This window comes from Alnus glutinosa, chromosome 14, assembly GCF_958979055.1.
Source record: "Alnus glutinosa chromosome 14, dhAlnGlut1.1, whole genome shotgun sequence".
In the NCBI taxonomy this organism is placed as follows: Eukaryota; Viridiplantae; Streptophyta; class Magnoliopsida; order Fagales; family Betulaceae; genus Alnus; species Alnus glutinosa.
In genome coordinates, this window is record NC_084899.1 from 1,084,756 (window position 1) to 1,111,214 (window position 26,459).

The 26,459-nt window shown below is 38.8% G+C and overlaps 2 protein-coding genes and 1 pseudogene across 4 annotated transcripts; all 3 read right to left on the reverse strand.

Moving 5' to 3' along the window:
• Window positions 1-338: 338 nt before the first annotated feature.
• On the reverse strand, window positions 339-7,074 carry LOC133857298 (stress-response A/B barrel domain-containing protein UP3-like). 3 transcript variants are annotated; one of them, XR_009898325.1, is made up of 3 exons: window positions 6,228-7,074; window positions 5,104-5,165; window positions 4,535-4,823 (listed from the first exon to the last, which is right to left on the reverse strand). XR_009898325.1 is itself a non-coding variant. In XM_062292507.1 (2 exons), the coding sequence occupies exon 2, from the start codon at window positions 4,022-4,024 to the stop codon at window positions 2,840-2,842; it is 1,185 nt and encodes a 394-aa protein (XP_062148491.1). In that variant the 5' UTR covers window positions 4,025-4,823; window positions 5,104-5,171; the 3' UTR covers window positions 339-2,839. The 3 variants fall into 3 exon arrangements, 2 of the variants coding, with proteins under 2 accessions (XP_062148491.1, XP_062148493.1); XM_062292507.1 differs by lacking the exon at window positions 6,228-7,074 and having other exon boundaries at window positions 339-4,823; window positions 5,104-5,171; XM_062292509.1 differs by lacking the exon at window positions 5,104-5,165.
• A 9,107-nt stretch (window positions 7,075-16,181) lies between these two features.
• LOC133857452 (stress-response A/B barrel domain-containing protein UP3-like) lies at window positions 16,182-22,901 on the reverse strand (annotated as a pseudogene).
• A 1,145-nt stretch (window positions 22,902-24,046) lies between these two features.
• Window positions 24,047-24,629, reverse strand: LOC133857453 (acyl-CoA-binding domain-containing protein 3-like). Its single transcript, XM_062292728.1, has 4 exons — window positions 24,618-24,629; window positions 24,396-24,513; window positions 24,239-24,301; window positions 24,047-24,120 (listed from the first exon to the last, which is right to left on the reverse strand). Exons 1-4 carry the CDS (start codon window positions 24,627-24,629, stop codon window positions 24,047-24,049), a joined length of 267 nt encoding a protein of 88 aa, XP_062148712.1.
• Between the last annotated feature and the right edge of the window lie 1,830 nt (window positions 24,630-26,459).

Here is a 26,459-nt window from a genome sequence, read left to right on the forward strand (position 1 = left end):
TTCAACACAAACCCAATACAAAATTAATGAGTTATGATTAAAGCGTACTTATTTAATTAAATGGGTCGAGTCAATATTAACATATATAACCTTATACTCATATTTCAATACAATCTAAATGTAAACGCAAATTATCACCCTTAATTCCGAACAGTTTTGAAGCCATTTTGAAAGGGATGTGATTGCTTTCTTTCGAGTTTCGAGAGTGATTGCTTAGACACCTAGATGTGATTGGGTATGTCTCTTATCTTTTCTTCTTTTTTTCTTTTTTTCTTCTATATTAATACTTTTGTGACTATAAAAGACTTGTAAAGAATCAATATAAGACTTTTGCGCTTGTGGTTTACAGCTTGCTTCTCTGGTCTTGGAAGGCGTCGATCTTTATTCCTGTAGGGCATCCATTGTAGGGGAGTTCCCGGAAAAGACGCATGTTTTTACACGTGCAGACTCTGGTGGCCGATTTTTTCGCGGTGCTTGTGTTCTAGGGTTTTTCTGTTTAGTGTCTTATGTAAATTCTTGTCTTTGGTCACAGTCTACCTTTTGGTAGCTGTTTTAAACCGGGTTGCCTCCAGGCTTTGTGGGTAGAGATTTTTTATCTCTACAACCTTAGGGCTCAGATTTTGCCTTCGGGCTTAATTGTTGTATTGGTGCTTTGTGCTCTGTATTGGATTCCTGCTTGTGTATTCCCTTTGGGGATGGTTTCTCCGTAATTAAGATAGCACTGTGTTCAATCAAAAAAAAAAAAAAAAAAGGGTAAAGAATCAATATAAGACTTAAACTTTCCAATCTGTCGCAACCTTTAAAAACGTATCTGGTTTCTTGCCTACAGCAAACCAGACCTTAAACAATTGACTAAAGCTGCTGCAGGACAGTTGACATTCTTCAACAAAAGGGAAATAGTGAATTGGTGCTAACTTGCTAAGTAGTAGATCTTTTACTCCATTGTGTGGTAGTGAGGGAGCCTTGTCATGTGCGTTCTCTTCAGAGCTATCGTCAATCAAATGAATTTTTCTTTTTTTCTTTAAAAAAAAAAAAAAAAAAGGTAGTAAACTTATACAAAACTTCCATCCCCACATTCCCATGAATAATACTATATACCACATCCACCATTATTATTATTTATTTATTTTTAAACAAAAGTTGATTTAAGGGTAGATTGACACTGCAATATCAATATAATGGAATAATAGCATGATATATAGCATTATTCGTATACTAAACGACCCTACATAATACTTGATGTCATAAACCTATTCAAAATCCCATGGTCAAATTAAACTTGATCATAACACACTACTGATCCAAATCTCAACCCAATGCTTAAAGATTCAAAATGGCACGAGTCAAGGGGAATTCTAGTTGGAGTTCAGAGATTGCTGGTATGAATCCTAACATACTTCTGTGAGCCCATTTGCCTCCAAACAAACAAGTTAAGAAACATCCTTCTTCATTATCATAGAAGCTTTGAACAAAGGGAGGGGCTTGAGTAAGATTATTTAGGTGGAATAAAGAAAAGGGAAAGCGAGAATACAAAGGCAAAGAAAAAGTTTTATTTTTTCAAAATGAGTTAGATGAAATTTCTTTAATCTAGTCTATTAAATTCATATATGTTCTTAAAGCATGTGATTCAAAATATTGAACAAAGTTTTTAAAAAATGCATGCTCTATTAAAAATTCATCTGAAAATTACATACTTCAAAAACATGTCAATTTAATAGACTAGGTTGACAGAATTTTCTCTAACCTAATTTTTTGATAAGTAAACAAAATTTTATTAAAGAAAAAAAGCGTAAGGCGCTCCTAAGTACACATGAAGTATACACAAGAATAACCAAAGCTAATCCACAATAACCCAACAAAACCCATAACCAAAACCCTAGAACCCGATAAAGAGCACCCAAAAACAACCCGCATAGGAACCCATACAAAAACGCAAGGAAAAAACCAAGGACCCGTAGGTCAACCCACAAAACCCACCAAGGCTCACCACCTTACATCATGTGAGCCTTGCATTTCCTACGCCTAGAGGAGGCTTTAACGTCGCCATAATTGATGGAACTTTGCAAATTCAAGAGCTCTCTCGTTTTTAGACTTCTGGCGCGCTATCATCTTGTATCGCAGAAAATCTTCTACCACGACATCCCTAATAGCCAAGGCCTCCTCCCCAAAATCATCATCCACCGCCCAATCCAAGGGTAATCCATTCCAAAAATCAACGTCCTCCTCCCAGACCACAATCTCCCCACTGTGATCAAAACTGACAAGCCAATCTTGAGATTGGGAAAATCCATTTTCCTCAACGGACGAGGGAATGAAACAACATCTCGTGTGGGGAGGAAGGACCTACAACCCCAACATCGATGACCTCTTGAGGTGAAACGGGAGTGACAACCCCGACATCGATGACCTCTTGAGGTGAAACAAGAGTGACAGATATAGTTGGGCAGGGGTTGAGAAACCCTTTCTTAAATAGACCCTGCTTCACTGGAGGTTGAGGCTTTGCTGCCTTCTTCGCAGGAAGCTCTGCATCCGAAATCTTCCCTGGAGGCTTTGCACCCGAAACTCTATTATCAAAGAGGCTACTAGGGAGTCTTCAAGTAACACATCATTCCACTTCACGAAATGCTCTTACCTGAGTTCTTTAGCCCTCCTGTAGTAACTCTGAAAAGGCTTAGTTATCTGCAACACAGGGAGAGAAGAACACAACTTCACTCCCAACTCAGCTGCCCCAGTGGAGGAGGAGGAGCAAAACAGGGCTGAGAAAACCCCACATGAGTGGGCTGAGGGACCACCTGTGCTGCCAAAGCAGCACCTGAACTACTCGGCAGAGGGAGAGGATTCAGAGAAGCAGCCAAAGACACCGGAACCAGCAACTTCGGCGCTGGCAAAGGGGGAAAACCGAACGGCTTGGAGGCTGGAACTTGGCTTGGGACCACCAGAGCCACCTGCATGCTGCATCCCCAGAAACTAATGGTGACGTGGACTTTAGTCGAGAAGAACACCCAAGAGAAGTCGACGGCACCAGACCCGCAATCTTTGTGGAGTCCAACTTGAGAGAAACTAAAGGTTTGGGTTTCGGCAAAACCCGTCCCAACCTAACCCTTTTGTGTTTAGAGCCCGAATCGGGTCCAGCAGCACAGCCCAAAAACTTCCCAATAGCCAAGCCCAAAGCTAAGTTAAAACCGAGAAACATCCGAAACCACATATGCAAATTTGAATTCAAACTAGTTGATACTGCGCCTCGAACAAAGTGAGTAGTATGGGTCTTTTTCTTACCCAGCGGATGAAGCAACAAACCCATATTCGTCGGATCAAACGAAGAGCAACGAATTGGAGCTTGCTTCTTACCCGGTGGATGAATAACCAGAGGGAGCCCCAAAATTGAGCAGTCCACTACCGTTCTCGAAACCTTAGGGACAGTACTCCTCAGCGCCGGAAAGAGGTCAAGGGCGCACAGTTCGGCCAGTGGAACCCTCAACCCGGAGAGACAACCACCCTTGAAGGGCAGCTCCTTCGCAATAAAATCCGAAAACGACCTTAGCACTGCACCATACGATGGCCCCTCCTGCTTTACCGTCGCATTAAGGGAGATGTTCCCGGGATCCACCGAAGCAAAAAGCGAAACAGGAACCAATTTCAACACGCCGGAAAACTTATGCCAGCCCCATCCTCTGTGACCCTCAGGGATCAGAATGAAACCTTTTCGACCACCCAACCCAAAGGCTGCTGCCTCTAAGAACTGGCCAGCTTTATTTTCACCTCTATGGGCAATCAAAAGTTTAGACCCTTCCCTAAAGGATTTGACGAAATCTTGATCTCCAAGGAAACCCAAGAGAATCTTCAACGTCGACGCTAGCCAATCGAAGCACTGGGTGCTCAGGACGATCCACCGAAGAAGTTTTTTCTTTTCTCCTCCAACCACACCATCGAAGCCCCCTCCAAAATCGAGATAGAAAAGGACTTCGACTCCACCAGAAAGTTCCTTTCCATCACAGACACTCCCGAACTCAGAAGGCCAACCCATCGCACATGTACTTGAGAGAAATCAAAATCGTCTCAAGGTTTGAGTACAATGCCTAACCTGTAAAGAGAATTCTTAACAAGCTTTTGCCCAAAAAATAAAGGACGCCATATAGAACATGTAACAACTGATGCAACCTCATATGAACACAGACTAACTGAAACAACCCTACCTCCCAATGAACGATTGTAGTTCAGCTCTCGAATTAATATGATCAAATTTCATTTAACATGAGACCAAGTATCATAACCTAAAAAAGCCTTACTTGTAGCTTCTTCATAACAAAGAGCTTCCTAATATTTTGCAACTGAGAGCTTAGTCATTGGGGCACCAGGGTTGGATATGTACTAGCATTGGTCCCAAGTCGAGTAACCAAAAGAAACCAACCAAGCCTGAAGGATACACCCTAAAGTGTCACTTAATATCATTCCCATTACTTTTCAATAAGTAAATGGAATTCATTCAAAATCAACGGCGCACCCAAGTATACTGAAAGTATAAAAGAAAAACATCTAAACAAAAATAGAAAAATAAATAATAAAAAAAAATTCATGAAAACTAGAAATTGGGAAAACTGTCACAAACATCTATCCACTAAATCAGGGTATGGAAAAATAAGGTCTTAAGCTCCAGCACCATCCTCTAACTGTTTTCAAAGTTCCGGTTATTTCCTTTTCTCCAAATGTACCACATCAAATAGAGTAAAATCATCTTCCACAAAGCTTCACTTTGAGAATTTAAAATCTTTATTCTCCAACAAACGAGTAGATCTCTCACTCGACGAGGTATGACCCACGCTAAGCTGCATAAACCGAAGATAGAGTACCATAAGACACTATCTCACAATAGAATAAGAGGTGGTCAACGGTTTACCCACACTTCTTACACAAGTAGCACCAATTTACTACAACGATTTTCCACTTTCTTTTTTTGATAAGTAAAGTATTATTCCAAAAGCGCAACCCATGGTACACAGGAAGTATACATGAAACCCCTAATTTAAAGAGAAAATAGAGCACTTATCTAAAAAATCAGAATAAGAACACTCAGACATAGATTGTAGTCCACTATAAGGATCTTACCTAAAGTGGCACATCAAGCGAAGAAAGCCACTCTCAAATAAGCTATGCTCCACCAAAAACGCCTACAAGAGAAATGATTGCTATCATGGGGGATTAAAACATTCTATAACGATTTTACATCAAACAACCCTTGCTTTGAGGGGTTCCAACAAAGCTTGTCAGCACCGTCATGTTCCAGCTTAATAAAATACAACTAATTAACAAGGAAAAAAATTCCAACGCCCAATTATGCGATGTTGTAACAAAATTAACGTTCCACAGAAGGGAGCCATTAGAGAACTAGAGATCATCAGCCACACAAGCATCACTAAGGCAAGCAATGTTATACAACTCCGGAAAAGTTGCCTTAAGAGGCCGTTCCACTCACCACACGTCATGCCAAAAACTAATCTTGCAACCATCACCCACCTTGAATCTAGAAAATCTAGAGAACTCCTCCCATCCCCTCCTAATGAATTGCACCCAACCCATAAGAAACGGAGACTTCATTCGAGCACTACCCACCCCCACTGAGTGACCATTGTAATGCCATAACCACTTTACTAAAAGGGATCAGTTGAACATGAGCAAATTTCAAACCCCCAAACCCCTCAGTGAGCAGAAAACATCCCTCATGCCATCTCACCAAATGAAATTTGACCTCATCACCCATACCTTTCCACAACAAATCCTGCCGCAACTTCTCAATTTGATTGGGAACGCTAGCCGGAAGGGGAAACAATGACAAGAAATATGTAGACAAATTAGATAAAATGCTCTTGATTAAAGTAATCCTACCCACTCTAGACAAGTACAGCCGCTTCCAACCTCGCATTAATACCCTTACAATCTCGGCCTAGTAGCCGTAATCTATAATTGGCCTCCATGGTTTCTAATACTAATACTACGATTGGGAATTAGAATCCGCTAGAGTTTTTAGACTACTTATCAGGTTTCCCAAAATCTTATATATTATTTTCAACTTAAATAATTAGAATTTTGCTCTGTCAGTAATTACTAATAAAATTTCATGTATTTAATTTGAAAACAATGATGGGTATTTGAGAAATTCTAGATGATCGTCGTCAAAAAAAGAGTAAAGATTTTTATTAATCAAATTAAAAGTCTCGGGGAAACATAAATACCAAATTCTAAAGGCTCGCGGATTGTGGCGGCGGAATCACGTAATCAACGACGACCACACTGTCCAAGTAATCCCTAACCTTCTCCTTCTGCGAGTTCACCAATTCCTCGTTGGAATCCACGGCCTCCATTTCGCTCACTCCAGGGAAAACCGCGAGCGAAGCCAGCGAGTACCCCTTGGCTCTCGCCGGCGAGAAGTTTTCTCCGCAGGTAATCTGATCAACCTGCGAGAATTTTCCCTTTATTCCCTTAATAACCCCGAGAATCTCAGATTTTACCTCCTCGCTCAGGCCCTCCTTGGGCTTCAAGAAGGTGAGTCTCATCGCGGACCCCGGCGGCGGGGCCAAGAGGAGATCTTCACTATCACCGTTGGCGATCCAATCAACGGCCATGATGTCGTCGACGATGGGGAGGACCGAGTCCTTGACCACGCTGACGTGGCGGGGGTGAGCTGAGTAGTCAGCGAGGTCGTCCTTGGTTTTGTAGCGGCTGTGGAGAGCGTGGGTGAAGGCGATGGGGGAGGATCGGGTGCGGTGGACCGGGCCTGCGGTGATATGGAGGACCTGGTCGAGCGAGATCAGGCCGTTGAGATTGCTGACCATCGCGTTGACCTTGGACGGCTCTGTGTTCTCCTTGACCTTGAAGAGGACCACGTGTTCTATGACGGATTGGGACGGCGAAGATGCCGACATCTTGGCGGCGAGTTTGAAGGAAAATGAGGGTTTGAGGACGGGAAGATGTTTGGGATGCGAGAAAATGAGGGGAAATGGAGGGGAAAAGAGTGTGCGGGCTTTCAGAGATAGCATTGTGTGAATTCGATATCCGCAAGTGAGTATCTGATGGAGTGGTTGGTTGCTTTGATAGCGATGGGTGGTCGAGTAAACAATTATTTTATTTTACAACGCCTTTTTCTATTTTGTTTTATTTTTTGGTAAGTAAATCCGACGAGTTAAAATACTTGGTAAAATAAACCTCCACCATTTAATGTAAGCTTATTGATATTCTGATTTCTTATTTCTTAATCACATTTTTTTTTAGAGGGCTGCTACACTTACACCCAAGTCTCACACCAATTTTTTACAACCTGACGTGACAGCAAATACATCACATACTTTTACTGGTTTCTTTTTTTTTTTTTTTTGAAAAAGGGGCACATCAACGGAGGAAAAAAAAGAGAAAGAAAAGAAAACAAGAAAGAGGAAGAAGACGGTGGTGACGGGGGAGTGGCAGCCCAGAAGATGGGGTAGCGTTGGCGGTGGGAGGAGAGGCCGGAAACGACGCACACCGGCCAACCACCCCGACCCCGACGTGGTACCTCTGCCGGAAACCCGAGCGCCCCGTCGCAGCCCAGGTGGAATATCGACCCGACCCGCCTCCCTCCGTGGCAGATCTCTCCGGCCGTCCCGAGCGTCCCCGCCTCCCTACCTCTTGTTCTCTTCACCATCTTCGGCAGATTCACCGGCTCGACATGGTACCCCGACCCCAACCTCGGGCTTCGCCGGTGAAACTGTCTCCGGCCATCCGGTATTCTCTCTCTGGAGCTCGGCGATCCCCTCTTGTTTTCTTTTTCTTTTTATCGTTTTTTTTCCTTCTGTTAATGTGATGTGCCTCTTTTTCTTACCAAAAAAAAAAAAGAAAAGAAAAGAAAAGAAAAAGAGTGAAAATATGTGATGCAGCTCTTACCACGTTAGGTTGTAAAAAAATGGTTGTGGGAGTTTGAGTGTAAGTGTAGCATTTTTCTTCTTCTTTTTTATGACATTTAACTATTTTATTCAACTAGTTTTTATCAAGTTAAAATTATCCCAAAAATTAATTATATGGAATACAAATAATCTTGTACTCTAATTTACCAATGTCTTTTTTTAACATAAAGGGAACCGTCTTAGGTTGACACCGTGTTAACAAAGAATAATTCTATACACGATTAGGGGTGTGCAGCGGTTAAATCGGCTAAGTCGATTAATTCACCGACATTTAACCGACATGAACAATTTTCGAAGTTTTCGATTAACTCGGTTAACTTGGTTAAGGCGGTCGGTTAATTAGTTTAGGTTAAGATTAAGCCTTAAAATGGGCCTTCTAGCCTTTCTTAATTTGGGCCTAATTTTTTAATGAGTCAAAAAGACTCAAAATAATTTTAAAAATAATTTTAAGGTCTTTATGCTTTATTTTTCAGTATTTACCGGTAGGCCCAGCTGTCCAGTAGGGCCACTGGGCCAGCACCACCACACCACTAGACACTAGTCCACTGTCCACCACAAGCCAATGCCAGTGGCCCTACTAGCCCATTCAAAATTCAAAATTTCAAATGAAAATTATTGAATATTCTTATACCTTGAGTCCTCTTTACATAATTTTTTTTAAAAAAATAATAATAATACATAAAAAAAAAAAAAAAAAAAAAAAAAAAAAAAAAACTGAAAAAGTGGCCAGTGAAAAACATAACATAATTACATAAAAATAAAAAATCAAATTCAGTGAATTCATAGTGAGTGCAAATGTGCAATTGTGCTTTGCGCAAAACATCAAAGTCCAAATTGCAAAATGAGTCAAATGCACTTATGCACTCAGACACTCAGTGCTGACTACTGAGTGCAAACCATAGTCCACAAATCTACAATCATACATTCATAATAAATTATAAAATTACTCCACTTTTCTTCAATAATACATTAATAATTGAATAAAAATAAAAATAAAAATAACTTAATGTTCAGCTAGTCAACTACTAGCTAGCTGCACGCCTGCACCTTGCAAGAAAAAAAAGTAGGAAAACATATGTTCTAAAGACTAAAAGCAGCAAGAAAAAATAGTAGTATCTGTATCATCCTAAAAAATGCAAGAAAAAAAAATAAAAATGCATGAAACATTGAAACTGATAAAAAATAGTCTAAAAGAAATTGCTTAGAAATCCTTTGCATATTCTGGTAAATCATAATATCAAATTCAGGATTTATCATAGCACACATCAAACAAAAAGAATATCTTGTATCTCTATCTCAATACCAACTCACAATAATAAGTATAAACTTATCAGTTATCTACTATCAAGTTTCCACCAACAGGCAACAACTCCAGAATTCCAAACATTATCATTTCCGAAAGCTCCAGAATTTCAAACAAAAGTTACAAAACCATAATTTAATAGTAACAAGCTAAAAATTACAGCTCCAAGTCTCCAACAAAAATTCCAAAAGAGAAGAGAAATAAAAACTTCTTCCAATAGACATGTGATGACTTTCAATGTGCTTCCTTGATCCTTCAATGATCAAACAAATTAAAAAACATAAGTCATAAATATAGATTATATAGTGATCAATAAAAAATAGTAAAAGACCATTAGACCACAAACAAGTAAGTGTCAAGGAAATAATAAGATGAAAAAACATACCACTTACTTTCAACGTGACAAAGTACATCATTCAAGCCTCATTGTTAAATGTGATGGACTCAGACATAATTTCTACCACAAGAAAATTTTAAAAGAACTAGTAAAAATCAATTCAATCGAATAATTGGAACAATAAACAAATATGATTAACAAATATTACTTGAGTCAAGCTTGTAGCTATCTTCATCTTCAAAAGTAGAAAGATGTAACTCATCATGCTCACTGACCCAAGAAGATCTCAACCAATTCTGAGTACATGTAAGAGCCTCTATTGTTTTTGGAGCTAAAGAACTCCGAAAAGGATCTATGACGTGACCTCTAGTGCTAAATGCCAACTCGGAAGCAACAGTGGTGATCGGAATTGCCAAGACATCTCGTGCAACCTCAGCTAGAACCGAAAACTTTGATGAATTTATCTTCCTCCACATCAAAGAATCAAAAGTTTTACATGGTGGCTTAACATCTTCTGCGAAATATCTTTATGTCTCTGTCCGACACAATGCCAAATTTTTGGACACTCGAAATCAATGGAAGTTCGTTAAAGCATCTTTTTTACTTCTAGAAGTAGTAGAAGTACCCACAGCCACTGAGGCTGAATTTCCGCAACTTTACTCTTCATTTGACTTGTCGTCACTTCCCCCAACATTCTTAGCATAGTGATTATACAACTGCTCCAATGCATTCTTCAATTTGGTGAAAATCCTCTATACTTTTTCTTCACCTACATTACTTTTGAACCAAAATTCTAAAATAATCATCTTGTAATGTGGATCAAGCACAGCAGCGACAAACAACAAGGGGTTAATTTTCTCAAAGTCTCCCCAATACTTGTCATATTTCATTTTCATCCTAATCAACATAGAACTCAACAAATCATCATCACTCTCACAATACTCAATCAAAGTATTATAAACATTTTAGAATATATTGAAATAATTGTTAGAAGTTGAGTATAAGGAACCCAATATCTCAATTGTCACCTCATAAAACACTTGCAAAAATTTGGCAAAGTTTCTAACATTTTTCCAATCTTCATCAAGCCAAACCCCCAACCCCATTCTCCATCCATCATCCTCACACTAGTAGTTCCCAAAACTAACATTTTCATCTAACATTAGTTCAAATGCACTTTCATACTTCTTTGTCACATTCAACATCATATAAGTAGAGTTTCATCGAGTTGGAACATCAAGAACCAATTGAAGCATAATACCCAATTGTCTTCCTTTCCGCACAAGACTTAAAGATGACCAATCTTTGAGGGGGTCCCTTTACATATTTCACCATATTTTAGATCCTTACGATTGAATCATCTACATCTTCTAATCCCTCATGCACAATTAAATTGATAATATGTGCACAACACCTTACATGAATAAACTCATGGCGACAAATAACTCTATTATTGGCCATAGTTCGCTTTTTAAAACAATCAACTGCAGTATCATTTGTACTTACATTGTCAAGTGATATTGTCAAAAACCCTGGAATCCCCCATTCCTCCAAACATTGTTCCAATTCTTTCGCAATCGTTAACCCCTTGTGATCGGATACTTGGCGAAATGCTAGTATTCTTTTATGATATTTCCAACTAGGATCAATGAAATGTCCAGTGATGCACATGTAATTCATATTTTGAATCGAAGTCCATGTGTTAGTGGTCAAATAAACCCTTTGACCAGTTTTCAAAAACTTGGTCTTCATTATTTCCTTAATTCGCATATACAACTTGACACAATCTCTCATTAATGTATAGTGAGAAGGAAGCCTAAATCGAGGCTCAAGAACTAGGGGTGTGCAGATTAACCGATTACCGCCTACCGACCGCCTATCGAACCGCGACCGAACCGAAATTAACCGCCTACCGACTTAACCGACAAAATTCGGTTCGGTAGTCGGAAGAGAATCTTTTAACCGAAAATTGGTCGGTTCGGTAGGCGGTCGGTTAAGCGGTTAACCGAATTACCGAACCGAAAATTAACCGACCGGTTGACCGATCGATTAACCGACCAATTAACCGATCCGTGAATTGAGATTTGAGAATTCACTGAATTGGATTTTTCATTTTTATGTAATTATGTTATGTTTTCCAATTTCCACTGCCACTGGACTACTTTTCCATTTTTTTTTGTTTTTATGTAGGGGAGTGATCCTTACACTCACACTACACAACAATGGCACAACACGAAGGCACAATGGAGTGAAGTCCATGTGTGGGCCCCACTCCATTGTGCCTTGGTGTTGTGTCATTGTTGTGTAGTGTGAGTGTTTTAATCATTTATCTTTTAGGTATTATTGTTTTTTTAAAAAAAAAATATATATATATATATATGTATATATGTAAAAAGGACTCAAGGTATAAGAAAATAATTTTGATTTTCATTTAAAATTTTGAATGGGCCAGTAGGGCCATTGGCATTGGCTTGTAGTTGTGGAGTTGTAGACCTTGTGGTGGACTAGTGGCAAAAAGGCCTTAAAATTATTTTGACTTTTTGAGTCTTTTTGACCCATTAAAAAATGAGGCCCAAATTAAGAAGGCCCAAAACCGATTAACCGACCGCCTTACCCGACCATTAACCGATGCCTTAACCGACCGATTACCGACCGCCTACCGACCGCCCTAACCGCCTAAACCGAAACCTTCAAAAATTTTTCTTGTCGGTTAAATGTCGGTGAATTAACCGACTTAACCGACCAAGTCGGTTAACCGAACCAACTTAACCGATTTAACCGACTTTCGAACCGCTGCACACCCCTATCAAGAACCTTGAACAATTTCTTAAACCCCATCCTATCCACAATTGAAAAAGGCATTTCATCCACAATAATCATCTCACAAAATGTCCCCCTAATGATTTTTTTCAGAGTACTTTGCAATCATTAGGTTCTTACAACTACCAGTATCACCATCACCCTCACTTGGCACAGACTCAAAAGTGAACTTAGATTGAGATACATCTTGATTAGCTAATAATGCCTTGTACTGTTAGCATGCTTTGATATACAACATGTTAGAGGTGACATTGCTCTTTCCGTGACATTTATACTCAAGCCTACAATAATTACAGCGTGCCACAGGTTTATCTGCAGGACTTTCTAGATCCTTAGTAAAATGTTGCCACACTATGAATTTTTTCCTAACATTTATTTTTCTTTTGTTCTTAGGGAGTAGTGGTCGTCCACCACGACCAACACATCTAATCCCTTGTGTATCCGTCTCCAACTCATCAGAATCACTTTCAACATTAATGATTTCTTCAATACCTATTGAACTATCAATAGGAGTTGATGGATAACAAGATGCAGCTACTGATAATGTAGGTGCATGTGCAGGTATAGGTGTAGAGGTACCAATAACCATAGGTGTAGGTGTAGGTGCAGGTGCATCCATCTGACCATCTGGATTATGAAAAAAATAATAATGATCAAACTTTTCATACTACCATGAAAAGCTCAAAAGCATTCCAAAGATTGTTAGAGAACTTAAAGGCTTAGAGCTCCAAAATCAGAAAGAAAAAAGCAAGCTCAAGCTCTTTACCCAATTTGGTTAGAGCACCAAAATTAGAAAGGAAAACATAGACTACATAGTTACATAAAGCCCAATTTTTATTTTTATTTTTGAAGACCAAGCATTCATTCGGGTGAACCTCAGCAAAATTCAGAGCTTATTAGAATTTCAATAAGAAATTTTGATAATGCTCCAGACCACCAAGGCTCCACTAACAACAGTGAACTACTAATGATAAGTCATTATCATAATTTCTTATTGAAAGGATCACATCAACAAATTACATACGAAGATTTACTTCAAAACACAAATAATTATTCAAGATGCTACACATATATAACAATTCAGTGCCATCTCATAGCATACAAATTTGAAGAAAAAGAACCAACAGTTAATCTCATCTCATCTAACATCTTCTCGGCAACGGCAAATTTTATAATCAAGAAGGGAACAAGTAAAAGAATAAGAAATAGGACATGGAAATGAGTTAACATGATGAATAAAAGGTGAAGAAGAATAAGGTAGGGGAAGAAACCAGCAAGCTCATAAACTTCAGCATGTTCTAAAGATTATTACAATGAATTTTTTTTTTTGAACAGAAAGAACAAACAAAAATGAAAAAATAAAACCTCAGATACAGAGTTAAAAAATAATATACTTGAAATTTTTTTCTTGTTCAGTTCCTAACTTGCTTTGCAATGGCCGACTGGCTGTTTCAAAAAAAATTAAAAATGATACATCAAAAAAAAATAAGACTAAGAGAGAGAAAGAGAGATACCAGACAGTTCAATTCCTAACTTCAGTAACTTGCTCTGCAATGGCTGGGGAGAAGATGGCAGTTGGCACTAGGCAGGTCACAAACTCACAGGTGGGGTCGTGGGGAGGCACCGCGGCAGCAAAGAAAATGGTCCAAATGGAAATGGAATGGCTGAATGGAGAGGGGATCCGGGAATCGTGATAGCCGGATAGGTCAAGCCATCAAGATCAAGGACTCAAGGGACTCACAAAACTGATGAAAGAAAGCAATGAATATATAGTCCTTATAAAACGGCGTCGTTTCATGTGTAACGAAACGACGCCATATATATATATATATATATATATATATATATATATATATATATTTTAAAAAAATGAATTGAAATGATGTCATTTCATTATCACTAAAACGACGTCGTTTCAATATAGGCGGTTCGGTTAAACGGTTGGGTAATTGTCGGTTCGGTAATTTGGTTAACCGCTTAACTGACCGCCTACTGAATTGACTAGTTTTCGGTTAAAAGATTCTCTACCGACTACCAATCGAATTTTGTCTGTTGAGTCGGTAATCGGTCGATTTCAGTTTGGTAGGCGGTCGGTAGGCGGTAATCGGTTAATCTGTACACCCCTATATACGATCTTTTTATTCACGTTTTATTCTCTCATCCATGTCACATTAGCTTTGGGAGATCAGAGGTAGAATGTTGATAAAAGTATGGTATATAGGCTTATAGCATTAATACTCACTTAGGAATTATTACAATAATACTTTGTGTTTAAGAATTATTGTTTAGAGTACTTTTAACTCTTTTACAAATTATTGACACGTGTGTTCAGCATGTGATTGGAATAAACCCAACTATTAAAAAAAATTAACACATTTCAATCACATGCTTATTCGTGCTAATAAGTTGTAAAAGAATTTCAAATTCAACATTTTCTTTTATTATTATAGCATCAGAGCAAAAAATGGCCTAGTGGTAATTACTCGATATACATAAATCTCGTGAACCGTATATGTAAGTAAGCTTTTACTACTAAGCCTTTTGCAAGTGTCTCCGGCAAATGCCCTAATATATATATATATATATATATATGTGCGTGTGTGTGTGTGTGTATTTAGTTAATATTAAGTAAAAATCAATTCAACCAACTTGTCTTCCTCCTGTTATTTAAAACACATATACTTTTTCTTTTTTTTTTGGGAAAAGTACACATATCCCCATCAAACTACCACTCAATTGTCAATGTACCCCTCAAACTACCAATTGTGTCAATGTTCCCCCTAAACTACAAAAAAATTTCAATGTTCCCCTTAAAGCCCTAAAGCCAACAAAAAGTCAAAAATAGCCTTAAAAAAATTTCAATAGGACAAATGTATTCTTATAAATTCGAAGAAAAACAAAATCAAATAATAAATTTTTTAAAACAAATAAATAAAAAAGAATTGAAAGATTGAAAAAAAAATTATTTTAAAAAAGAGAAAAATAAAAATCCAAGGGGCTAGCCCAAACTGAAAATTATATATATAAAATTTTTAAAAAAAAATCTTAAAAAAAAATGAAAAACCTTGGTTTTTTTTTTTTAAAAAAAAAATTTCCTTTTTTTTTCATTAAATTTGATTTTTATTTAGTTTTTTTTTTCAAAATTTTAATTTTATATATATATATATAATATATAATTTTAAGAATTTTATAATTTTAGGAATGATATTTTTGTCATTATAGGGTACATTGACATTGTTTAATAGTTTAGGGGGACATTGACACAATTAGTAGTTTGGGAAGCACATTGACAATTTTGTGATAGTTTGAGGAGGGTTTGTGTACTTTTTTTTTTTTTTTTTTATTAGCTTACTTTTAGGCAAACACTTTAGTTTATGTATTCTTTTTTTAGTCATTTTTCTCTTCTTCTTTTTTTCTCTCTACTCTTTTAGTGGTTTAAGAAAACAATAAAATAAAAAAATAAAAAATTGTGAAATAATATTTTAAAAAAATAGAAAATCATTTAGAGTTTGTCTCGAAAAGATAGTAAGTAAAGTGGGAAATTGTGCTTTTTTATTGACAAAAATGCTAAACATTGCTGAAGTATTTTTTGCTCCTGTACGAGCCATGTCATTTTTGTTCAATATACTTTTGTTTTTCAATCTTCGGCCCATTTGTTTTTATAAGCAAATAGAAGGGTTCATGGGCCTAGCCCAGATTCGAAACCAACCAAACCGTGTAAACATTCAAAACTATACTTGCTTCAAGAATTAATGAATCTAAAGAAGTAGAATCTCCATGAATATGACAAACTCTAAAGACTGGCGGAGTGTGGCGGCGGGACCACATAATCAACGACGAGCACTCTGTCAACGAAATCCCTAACCTTCTCTTTCTGCAAGTTCTTGAATTCGTGGTTGGAAATTTGGAATCCACGGCCTCCATTTCGCTCACTCCAGGGAAAACCGCGAGGGAAGCTAGCGAGAAGTTTATTTTTGGTTTGAAAACAAACCCTCTGGCTCTTGCCACCAAGAAGTTTTCCCCATAGGTAATCTGATCGATCTGCGAGAATTTCTTCTTTATTCCCTTAATAACACCGAGAATCTCAGATTTTATGTAACATAACCAATATTCTGCTATGAATTCAGGAAAGAAAATGGAAAGAAAGAAGAAAGATTGAGAAGGGAAGAATGGATTTTATTGAAAGAGATGGCATGTTCGAGAAGGCTACTCTTCTACCTTGGCATTCGAGGTGCCAAGAACCTCCAAAGTTCTATGAACCAATTACAATTACAATTAGAATGAATTACTCAACCCTTTTCCCTCTCTTTTATTCATTCAACTAACATAACAGCCAAAGTAGTTAACAACTACTACAACTTGTACACGTGAAAGCCTCCTGACTTCAACACATGCAAAACCACTTGCCATCCAACTGATACTTCTAATGACACCTCTGCACCTCCTATCACCACATCATGCAGCCATGTGTACTATCCTGGAATGACCCGTTACAAGACTCCCTCTTTTAAAGCACCTTGCCCACAAGGTGCGGGTAGGCTTGAGCGAGTTTATGATAGCTTTCCCAAGTAGCATCCTCTTGAGTTTGTCCTGTGACGTCCCACATCGCCTGGGAATGGGGATGTGCTTATATGTATAAATGCACCATATATGACACAGCGCGTTTTAAAGCCGTGATGGCAATGAACCTATCAGAACTCCGCAGTTAAGCGAGCCGCTGCGAGAGCAATCCCAGGATTGGTGACCTCCTGGGAAGTCTGGTATGGGGAGCTAAAAGTGGACAGTATTGTGTCATTGTGGGTGGATCGTTACAAATGGTATCAGAGCCATTGCCCAGCCTGAGATGGTGGGAGCGTGCACAAGCCCAAGAGGGTTGCCGGCGGGCACTCGCTGGGATGCCAAGAATGGGGTGATCCCATGAGGGTCGCCAGCGAGGACGCTGGGTCCCAAGGGGGGATGATTGTGACGTCCCACATCGCCTGGGAATGGGGATGTGCTTATATGTATAAATGCACCCTATATGACACAACGCGTTTTAAAGCCGTGATGGCAATGAACCTATCAGAACTCCGCAGTTAAGCGAGCCGCTGCGAGAGCAATCCCAGGATGGGTGACCTCCTGGAAAGTCTGGTATGGGGAGCTAAAAGCGGACAGTATTGTGTCATTGTGGGTGGATCGTTACATGTCCTGTCCACTGCACCAACACTTCAACGAGTGCCCGATTATTATGAGGCCTTGATCGACGATCCAGAATAGTCATTGGTTCCGGTTGAATAACCCCTTCAACATCCACAAGTGGCAATAGAGGTAAAACATGAACATGGTCTCCCAACTTAGGTTTAAGTTGAGAGACATGAAAGATGGGATGGATCCTGGAATGAGTGGGCAGATCCAATTCATATGCAACATCCCCAGCTTTCTTCAACATTGTATATGGACCATAAAAATCTTGGAGCCAATTTTAAAGCCCTTCTAGTTGCCAGTGAAGTTTGCCTATAGGGTTGCAGCCTCAAATAAACTTGCTGGTTTACTTCCAATGTTCTCTCACTTCTTCTCATATCCGCAAACTTTTTCATCCTCTGCTGTGCTTGAATCAAATTCTGCTTCAATAAGGCTAGAATCTGCTCCCGGTTCTTCAGTAATTCATCAACAGCTGCTACATTAGTAGTCCCCCGAACATAGGACAACAATCTTGGGGGAGGCTGACCATAGACTGCCTCATAAGGAGTTATTCTAATTGAACCATGCCAAGTAGTACCATACCAAAACTCAACCCCTGGAAGCCATGACAGCCACTGTTTTGGCCTATCCTGAGTAAAGCAACGAAGATAATTTTCCAAACATTTGTTTACCACTTGAGACTGGCCATTCGTTTGAGGATGGTAACTGGAGCTCATCTTCAAAGAAGTGCCTTGCTGCTTAAACAATTCTCTCCATAACTGACTTGTGAAAGCCGGATCCCTATCAGAAACTATAGAGGTTGGCATTTCATGCAACTTAAAAATATGAGAGATAAACAATTGGGCCACCTTAACTGCAGTGTAAGGATGAGCCAATGAAATAAAGTGGGCATACTTGGAGAATTGATCCGCTTCTACCAAGATGACTGGATGGCCTTGAGAAATAGGCAAACCTTCCACAAAATCAAGGGAAATATCAGACCATATCCGGTTTGGAATTAGAAAGGGTTGTAATAAGCCAGCAGGTAATGTATTCTCTTGCTTATTTCTCTGACAAATAGGGCATTCTCTAATGAATCTTTTGATACTTTTCTTCATTCCCTTCCAATAGAAATCCCTTATGGCTCTCTGCATAGTTCTCTCATAGCCTGAATGACCTATAACTGGATCACAGTGCACAAAATTAAGAACTTGTAGATGCAAATCCACAGCCCCACCAAGATGGATTCTATTTTTGAACAACAAAAGACCCTGCCGCATAGAAAACTTATGAGAGCCTAGAGTGTTAGACTGCCACTGGTTGATCAATTTCAGTAACTCTGGATCCTGTTAATACTGCAACTTCAAATTGTCCACCCAATCAACAATTGGAACTGAAATGGCAGAAAGAGTAGCTTCTGTGTTCCACCCTTCTCTTTTAAACAAGGCATCTGCTACCTTGTTATCTACTCCTTTTTTATACTCCACACTAAAATTAAACCCCATAAGCTTTGTTATCCCCTTCTGCTGAAAAAGGAGTATCGACTTTTTGTTCTAAAAGGAACTTCAAACACTGCTGATCTGTCTTCACCACAAAGGGCCTGCCAACCAAATATCAACTCCATTTTTGTACTGCAATGACAAGAGCAAACAACTCTTTCTCATATGTTGACAAATGCAAGGCTTTTCCCTTCAAAGCTTTACTCAAAAAGGCAATAGGCCTATTTCCTTGCATTAAGACAACTCCCACACCTAACCCACTAGCATCGCATTCAATGAGAAAAGGTTTCTCAAAATCAGGCAAAGCCAAAATAGGAGCCTCAGTAACTGTAAATTTCAACCTCAAGAAGGCTTCCATAGCCTCTTCAGTCCATATGAATACATTTTTCTTCAACATAGAAGTCAAAGGAGTTGCAATAGACCCATAAGCTTGTATGAACTTTCTGTATTAACCAGTTAAGCCCAAATACCCTCTTAAAACCTTGATGGTAGTTGGAATGGGCCAATCCACCATTGCTTGGATCTTTCCGGGATCAGCAGAAACCCCATTTGCAGAGATGATATGCTCCAAATATTCCACCTATGTACAACCGAATTTACACTTGGATCTCTTGGCAAAAAATTGATTAGTTCTCAGGATATCAAGAGTAATCCTGAGATGTTCTTGGTACAGCTCTAAGGTAGGACAAAACACCAATATATCATCGAAGAAGACCAAGATGAATTTCCGAAGGAAAGGCCTGAAGACATGATTCATCAAGCTCTGAAAAGTGGATGGTGCATTCGTTAAACCAAAAGACATCACTAAAAATTCATAGTGACCCTCATGTATAGGAAATGCCGTTTTTGGAAAATCTTGTCCAACCACTTGGATCTAGTGATATCCAGACCTTAAATCAAGCTTGGAAAAGATTTGTGCACCACATAACTCATCAAGCAGCTCGTCCACCACAAGGATTGGAAATTTATCATTCACTGTCACCTTATTCAAAGACCTATAGTCCATGCACATCCTCCATATGTCATCAGCTTTCCGGACTAAGAGGACAGGTGAAAAGAAAGGACTAGTACTATGCCGAATAACTCTAGAATCCAACAACTCCTTTACTATTTTTTCAATTTCTCTCTTTTGAAGAAAATGATACCTATATGGTCTTACCAAAACTAGCCCAGCACCCTCTACCAATGGAATTGCATAATCATGGGTTCGGTTGGGAGGAAGACATTTAGGTTCTACAAACACATCCTGATATTCCAAAAGGAAGCTATCCAATGGTGTTTGAGTCTCACCACTTTGAGTACCCTGCCTAACTTTTGCTGGAGCAGCATTTGCATTCTCCAAAAGATGGAGCACTACTCCTTTATCTCTAGTAGTGGAAAATTTAAAATTAGCAGCATCTTCTAAACTTAATTGTGGCCTTTGCAACACACAATCCACTTGACCATACTGGGACTTCATAGTAAGCTGCTGGAAATCCCAAAGAATGGGACCTAAAGTCCTCAACCACTAGATCCCTAGTAAAATATCACAACCAGCCAGAGGAAGGATATAAAATTCAAGTTGGAAAACAACCTTTTGAATTTTCAATGGTAATTCCTTACTTCTACCAGGACTCAATGTCTTGCCCATTAGCTATTCTAACTCAAATAGACTGAGTAAGCTGCACTTGTAGGCCAAAAAGCTTGGCTAGGTGAGCATCCACAAAATTGTGCCTACTACCTGAATCTATGAGAATGACCACTTGCTGATTCTTCAAAACCCCTACCAGCCTCATTGTTCTAGGATTAGGGGTACCCTTGATAGCATTAAGAGAAATCTCTGGTGTTTCCTCCATCTCCCCATCCTCCAACTCTCCTATCACATTGCCATCCTCAAGAGTTTCTACTTCTTCAATCAAGAAAAGTTTAGAGGCTGCCACACATGCCCCCTAGTCCATTTGGAATCACAGAAGTAACATAAACCCCTCATTCTTCGGTCATCCATTTGGGCTTGAGTCAATTTTTGAACAGGAACAATTGCTCTTTCAGCAGTGCCTACATTCAGTTTCTGAAAATTGGAAATAGGCTGAGATGATGGAGAACTGCGCTAGAACTGAGTTCTGGTGCCTACATCCTTGTTACTGCTTACTACAACTTCCGCATTTCCCCCCACCATACTGTTTTTACTCAAATTGGTTAGCCAAGGCCTACTACCCTTACCATTATTCAAGATATTCTCCTCCTGAATTTTGGCTAATGAATAGGCTTCTATCAAAGTCTTTGGATTAAACATCTTAACAAGAAACCTAATTTATGCCTTAAGACCCCCCAAAAAGAAACTCAATTTATGGTGCTCAGGCAAATCGTGCACCCTATTAGCCAACACTTCAAATTGACTTTTGTACTCTTCTAACTCCCCAATTTGATGAAGTTTGGAAAGAGTTTCCATCGGGTCATCATAGGACCCTTTCCCAAAACGAATTCTAATAGCTTTCAAAAACTCAATCCAACTATTGAGTTTATTTGTACTACGAAGCTCTTGAAACCAAATTAAAGCCTTACCTTCCATGTGAAAGGTTGCAAGATAGAACTTAAGTTGATCAGCCATTGCGTAACATTCGAAGAATTGGGTTGCCTTATAACACCACCCGTTTGGATCCTCGCTGTCAAAGCGTGGAAAATCCAACTTCAGTGATTTAGGTCGAAAAGAATCACCTGAACTGTAGTCTTCTTGAACAAATGAATCGTCATGGTCTACAAAGAATGGCCATGCACCATTGTCAGATACATGTTTTTGTTTGGCGGCAAGCTTCAGCATCTCTTGCATTTGCTTCATCATCTAAGCTTGAAACCTTTGCATCGAATCTTCCATGGATGCGGCTGTGACAGAGTTTCTCAGCGAATCTTTAAGGGAAGAAACGTATGTGTGGACTGCAGCTAAGCCCCGCTGAAGCTCAATGATACTTGGTTCGCCTTCAACCATGGAACGTGTTTTCATGAATTGAAAGGTGAATGAAAGAAAAGAAAGCGATTGTGAGCTTTGATACCACTTATAACAGAACCAATATTCTGCTATGAATTCAAGAAAGAAAATAGAAAGAAAGAAGAAAGATTGAGAAGGGAAGAATGGATTTTATTGAAAGAAATGGCCTGTTCGAGAAGGCTACTCTCCTACCTTGGCATTCGAGGTGCCAAGAACTTCCCAAGTTCTATAAACCAATTACAATCAGAATGAATTAGTCAACCCTTTTCCCTCCCTTTTATTCATTCAATTAACATAACAGCCAAAGTAGTTAACAACTACTACTTAACAGACTACAACTTGTACGCATAAAAACCTCCTGACTTCAACACGTGCAAAACCACTTGCCATCCAACTGATACTTCTAATGACACCTCTGCACCTCCTGTCACCACATCATGCAGCCACATGTACTATCCTGGAATGACCCATTACATTTTACCTCATCACCCAGGCCCTTTTTGATCTTCAAGAAGGTGAGTCTCATTGCGGACCCCGGCGGTGGGGTCGCGAGTTGATCTTGATCGTCAACGTTGGTGATCCAATCGACGACCGTGATGTCGTTGACGATGGGGAGGACAAAGTCCATGACGACGCTAACGTGGAGGGGGTGGGCCGAGTAGGTGGCGAGATCGTCCTTGGTTTTGAAGCGGCTGTGGAGCGCATGGGTGACGGAGATGGTGGAGGATCGGGTGGGGTGGACCGGCCCTGCTATGAGATGGAGGACCTGGTCGATCGAGATCAGGTTGTTGATATTGCTGACCATGGCGCCGACCTTGGACGCCTCTGCGTTCTCCTTGACCTTGAAGAGGACCACGTGTTCGATGACGGATTGGGACGACGAGGACAACATCTTGGAGTCGAGTTTGAAGAATAAGCAGGGTTTAAGGATGGGGAGGTGTTTGGGAGGCGGGAAAGTGAGGGAAAATGGTGGGAAAAGAGTGTGTGGGCTCTCAGAGAGAGCATTACATGAATTGTTTTTTGAACAGAAATTTCCTACAAAAAAAACATGTGAGAAGCACATATTGTTTTATTAATGCTATTAAAAAAGCATGTGAGAAGTACATGCTATTAAAACAACATGTGGTTCTCACATGCTAATAGACACATGTCAATTTTATATGTGAGTTGTATGGAATTTCATACAAATCGGTTTGTAAGAAATTTCTGTCATTATTTTTATTGAAGAGATTGTACAACAAACCACCTAAACTAGAAACAATGAAACAAATTAGACAGATACAAGAGACAAAGAAAAGAAACAAATTAAACCAATGGAGCAAATACAAAAGGAGCCTCAGCTCGAAAAACAGCAGCAAAGGAGGATCTTTTTCCACTGTGAGGAAGATCCAGTAGGGGGATATATATATCCTCAAATGAGTCTCTAATGGAGTACTGGTTGGTGCTTAAAGCTTTGATAGAGAAGGGAAGTCGTGTAAATAATTATTTTCTTAAATTACGCATAATAGATTTATTATTATTATTATTACACTTAAAACAATTGGATCCACACGTACAATAGTATGCTTATTCAGAAAGCAGTATATAATTACAAGGAATACATATGATATATTTTACACTAAAGTATTTTTTTCTCCTCTTCGAGCCAAGTCATTTGTTCAATCAACTTTTGATTTTAACTTCGGCCCTTTATGCATTGATGATTGCCAAATTGGCCTATCTTTAACTTACATGGGCCTAGCCCGGCCAGTGTTGAAACCAACCAAACCGTGTAACACCGTAACATTCGAAATGTACTTTATTGACTGACGTGATAAGTATCACGTAGAGTAACGCAACATGCCACAACTTTTAATAGACTTGTATAGTAAAAGTCTCACTAAGAAACTTGAAGAACAACCAGAGCGTAGATATGAATCCACTTAAAAATTAGTATACCGAGCACAAAGACCATAAAAGCAGTTTGAAACGTCTTGTTTGTATATATATATATATATATAGAGAGAGAGAGAGAGAGAGAGGTCGACCGTCGACCATTTATGTGGAAGCTACTTCTTGAAGCTGCTTCACCTTCGCGATGTAATCAGTCATTGCTTCTTCTTTGATCTTCCCTGCATCACATAAATCCCACTCTACTTATTTCAAGAAATATTGACAGAATGACAGTCAAAGAGATCGACTAGAAGCAGTTTACATTGAATTTTCAAACAATATCATATGATTTTAAACCTTCGACTGCTTTCCATGCATCCCATTTCGCCCTCTCCGTGGGACTGAAAAACCCTGGTCGATCTGCATTGTATATATATATTATATATATCATGGTCCACGCAGTGATGGACAACGGTCAACGGTAAAAGAGTGTTCAAAGTACGTTCTAACTCACTAGTGTTAATGGCGCCCACTGTTGCTTGCTTGTAAAGCCCATACAGGGCTAACTTATCTGAGTCCTTTGTTGTTGGAGGCAAAAACTTGGCCTTCTCTGCATATTCTTTGAATTCCTCCTGTCGTGGATCATGGTTGATATATTAGGAACTTTTGAAAGGGGTGTTATCATCGAAAACAAAATCAATAGAGAGAGAGAGAGAGAGAGAGAGAGAGAGAGAACCTGCAAAGCCATATTGATGGAGGTTGATTAGGAACTTTGAGACGCTTCTTATGAGCTGTGGGATTCTTTCTTTCTTCTTGTGAAGGTGATAGCTAGGTAGATAGGCATTGGGAGGGGCGGGATTATCAAGGAACATAAATTAATTTCATGTACAGTGTATGAAACTGTGACCATCTTCACGTCGATGATTGCAAGGAAATTGAAAGAAAACATAAATAAATGGAAAATAAAGATTGTGGAATAATAAAATAGACAAAGGAATTTTACGTGGTTCGGTCTATGACCTATATTTATAGGATAAAGCCCTAAAGCTACATTATGCTCTTATTGCTTGATTGATTTACAATACAAATTTTCCCTATTTATAGAAATATAGAGAGAATACAAAATGGTATGTAAAGAGAATACAATCAAATCAGAATTGAATGTATTCAAATCTGATTTGATTATAATCAATTACAATTAATGAGGATTAATTCAAATCCTATAATATATGGAGAATATCGTAATATACGGTATTGTTATATTCTCTAACATCTATATGGAGAGTACCGTAATATACGGTATCAATATATTCTCTAACATCCTCCTGCAAACTCAAGGTGGAAGATTCTGAAATCTTGAGTTTTTTTTTTTATTTTTATTTTTTATTTTTTTTTTATGTTGGGTCGTATATAACCCAGTTTAGAGAATATATTTTTTCTTCTTCTCTTCTTCTTCTTCGTCTTCCTTCTTCTGCTTCTTCATCTTCCTCCTCCTTCTTCTTCGAGCCAACTGGGGGCTAAATGGGTATGGGCTTAAAATAAGACCACAAATGCCAAAATACAAATAATGGGCTAACTATGAGTCAAATATAAAAGCCAACAATGAACTGAAATGGGCCTGGGTTTAAAACAATACCACAGGAGCCAAAAATATATGGGGCCAACTATGGGCTAAAATAGACATGGATTTGAAACAATACCACATGCCAAAATATGGGTCAATGACCAAAATAATATGGGCAACTTGGCCTCTTTTTAATGATTTTTTTTTTTCCTTTTCTTTTCCTTTTTTTTTTTTTTTTTTTCTTCCTTCGTTGCATCTGCACGATGCTACACTCATTTGATTCAAGTCATGCACATAAATAACTAAGCCTTTCTCAGTTTCTCTACACGTTTCCCCCTTTTTTTTTTTCTTTTTTTTTTCTTTTTTTTTTTTTCTTTTTTGACCAAGAAAACACTGAACTGAACGGTTTGAAAAACCAAACGAAATACCTGTAACCAAACGGAGACCTCCGTCTCCAACAGCTCGCCTGAGACCTGCCAAAAACTTGCCGGCAGGACTTAATCTCGCCGAAGAACACCACATATCGCCTGGAACATCGCCGGACAACTCAAAAGTTGGCGGAAAATATCAAAATACCACAAAAGCCGCTAACAACCATGAAAACACCATTAATGGCCAAACGTCGCCGGTGAACACAACAGAACCGCCCGAAACTTGACGAAGACAACCAGACGCCGTCTCAAACGATCTGAAACTGTCGGAGCAGATGAGAACTTGCTAGTGACACCAACTAAGATCGACAAAGAGTCAATCTACAGACACCCACCGTGAAAACACACGGAAAGACTTTTTTTTTTTTTCTTTTCTTTTCTTTTCTCAGGAAAAGTAATCTCCCCAAAACCAAAATGCATTTTTTTTTTCTCAGGAACAGTACGAAATCTCCTCATAACGAAATTTCCTCTTCTTTTTTTTTTTTTTTTTTTTTTTCTCCTCAGGAACAATAAGAAATCTCCTCATAACGGAATACAATTTTTTTTTTTCCTTTCCTTTTCTTTTCTCAAGAACAATACGAAA

Bases quoted from the DNA above. Each gene is read 5' to 3' on its own strand.
- LOC133857298 (XM_062292507.1), bottom strand. From the start codon at position 4,024: ATGGGTTGGCCTTCTGAGTTCGGGAGTGTCTGTGATGGAAAGGAACTT.
- LOC133857453 (XM_062292728.1), bottom strand. The intron at 24,302-24,395 runs GTGAGTTAGAAC...TATACAATGCAG, and splicing joins AGTGGGCGCCATTAACACTA to ATCGACCAGGGTTTTTCAGT. The intron at 24,121-24,238 runs GTTTAAAATCAT...TATGTGATGCAG, and splicing joins TGCATGGAAAGCAGTCGAAG to GGAAGATCAAAGAAGAAGCA.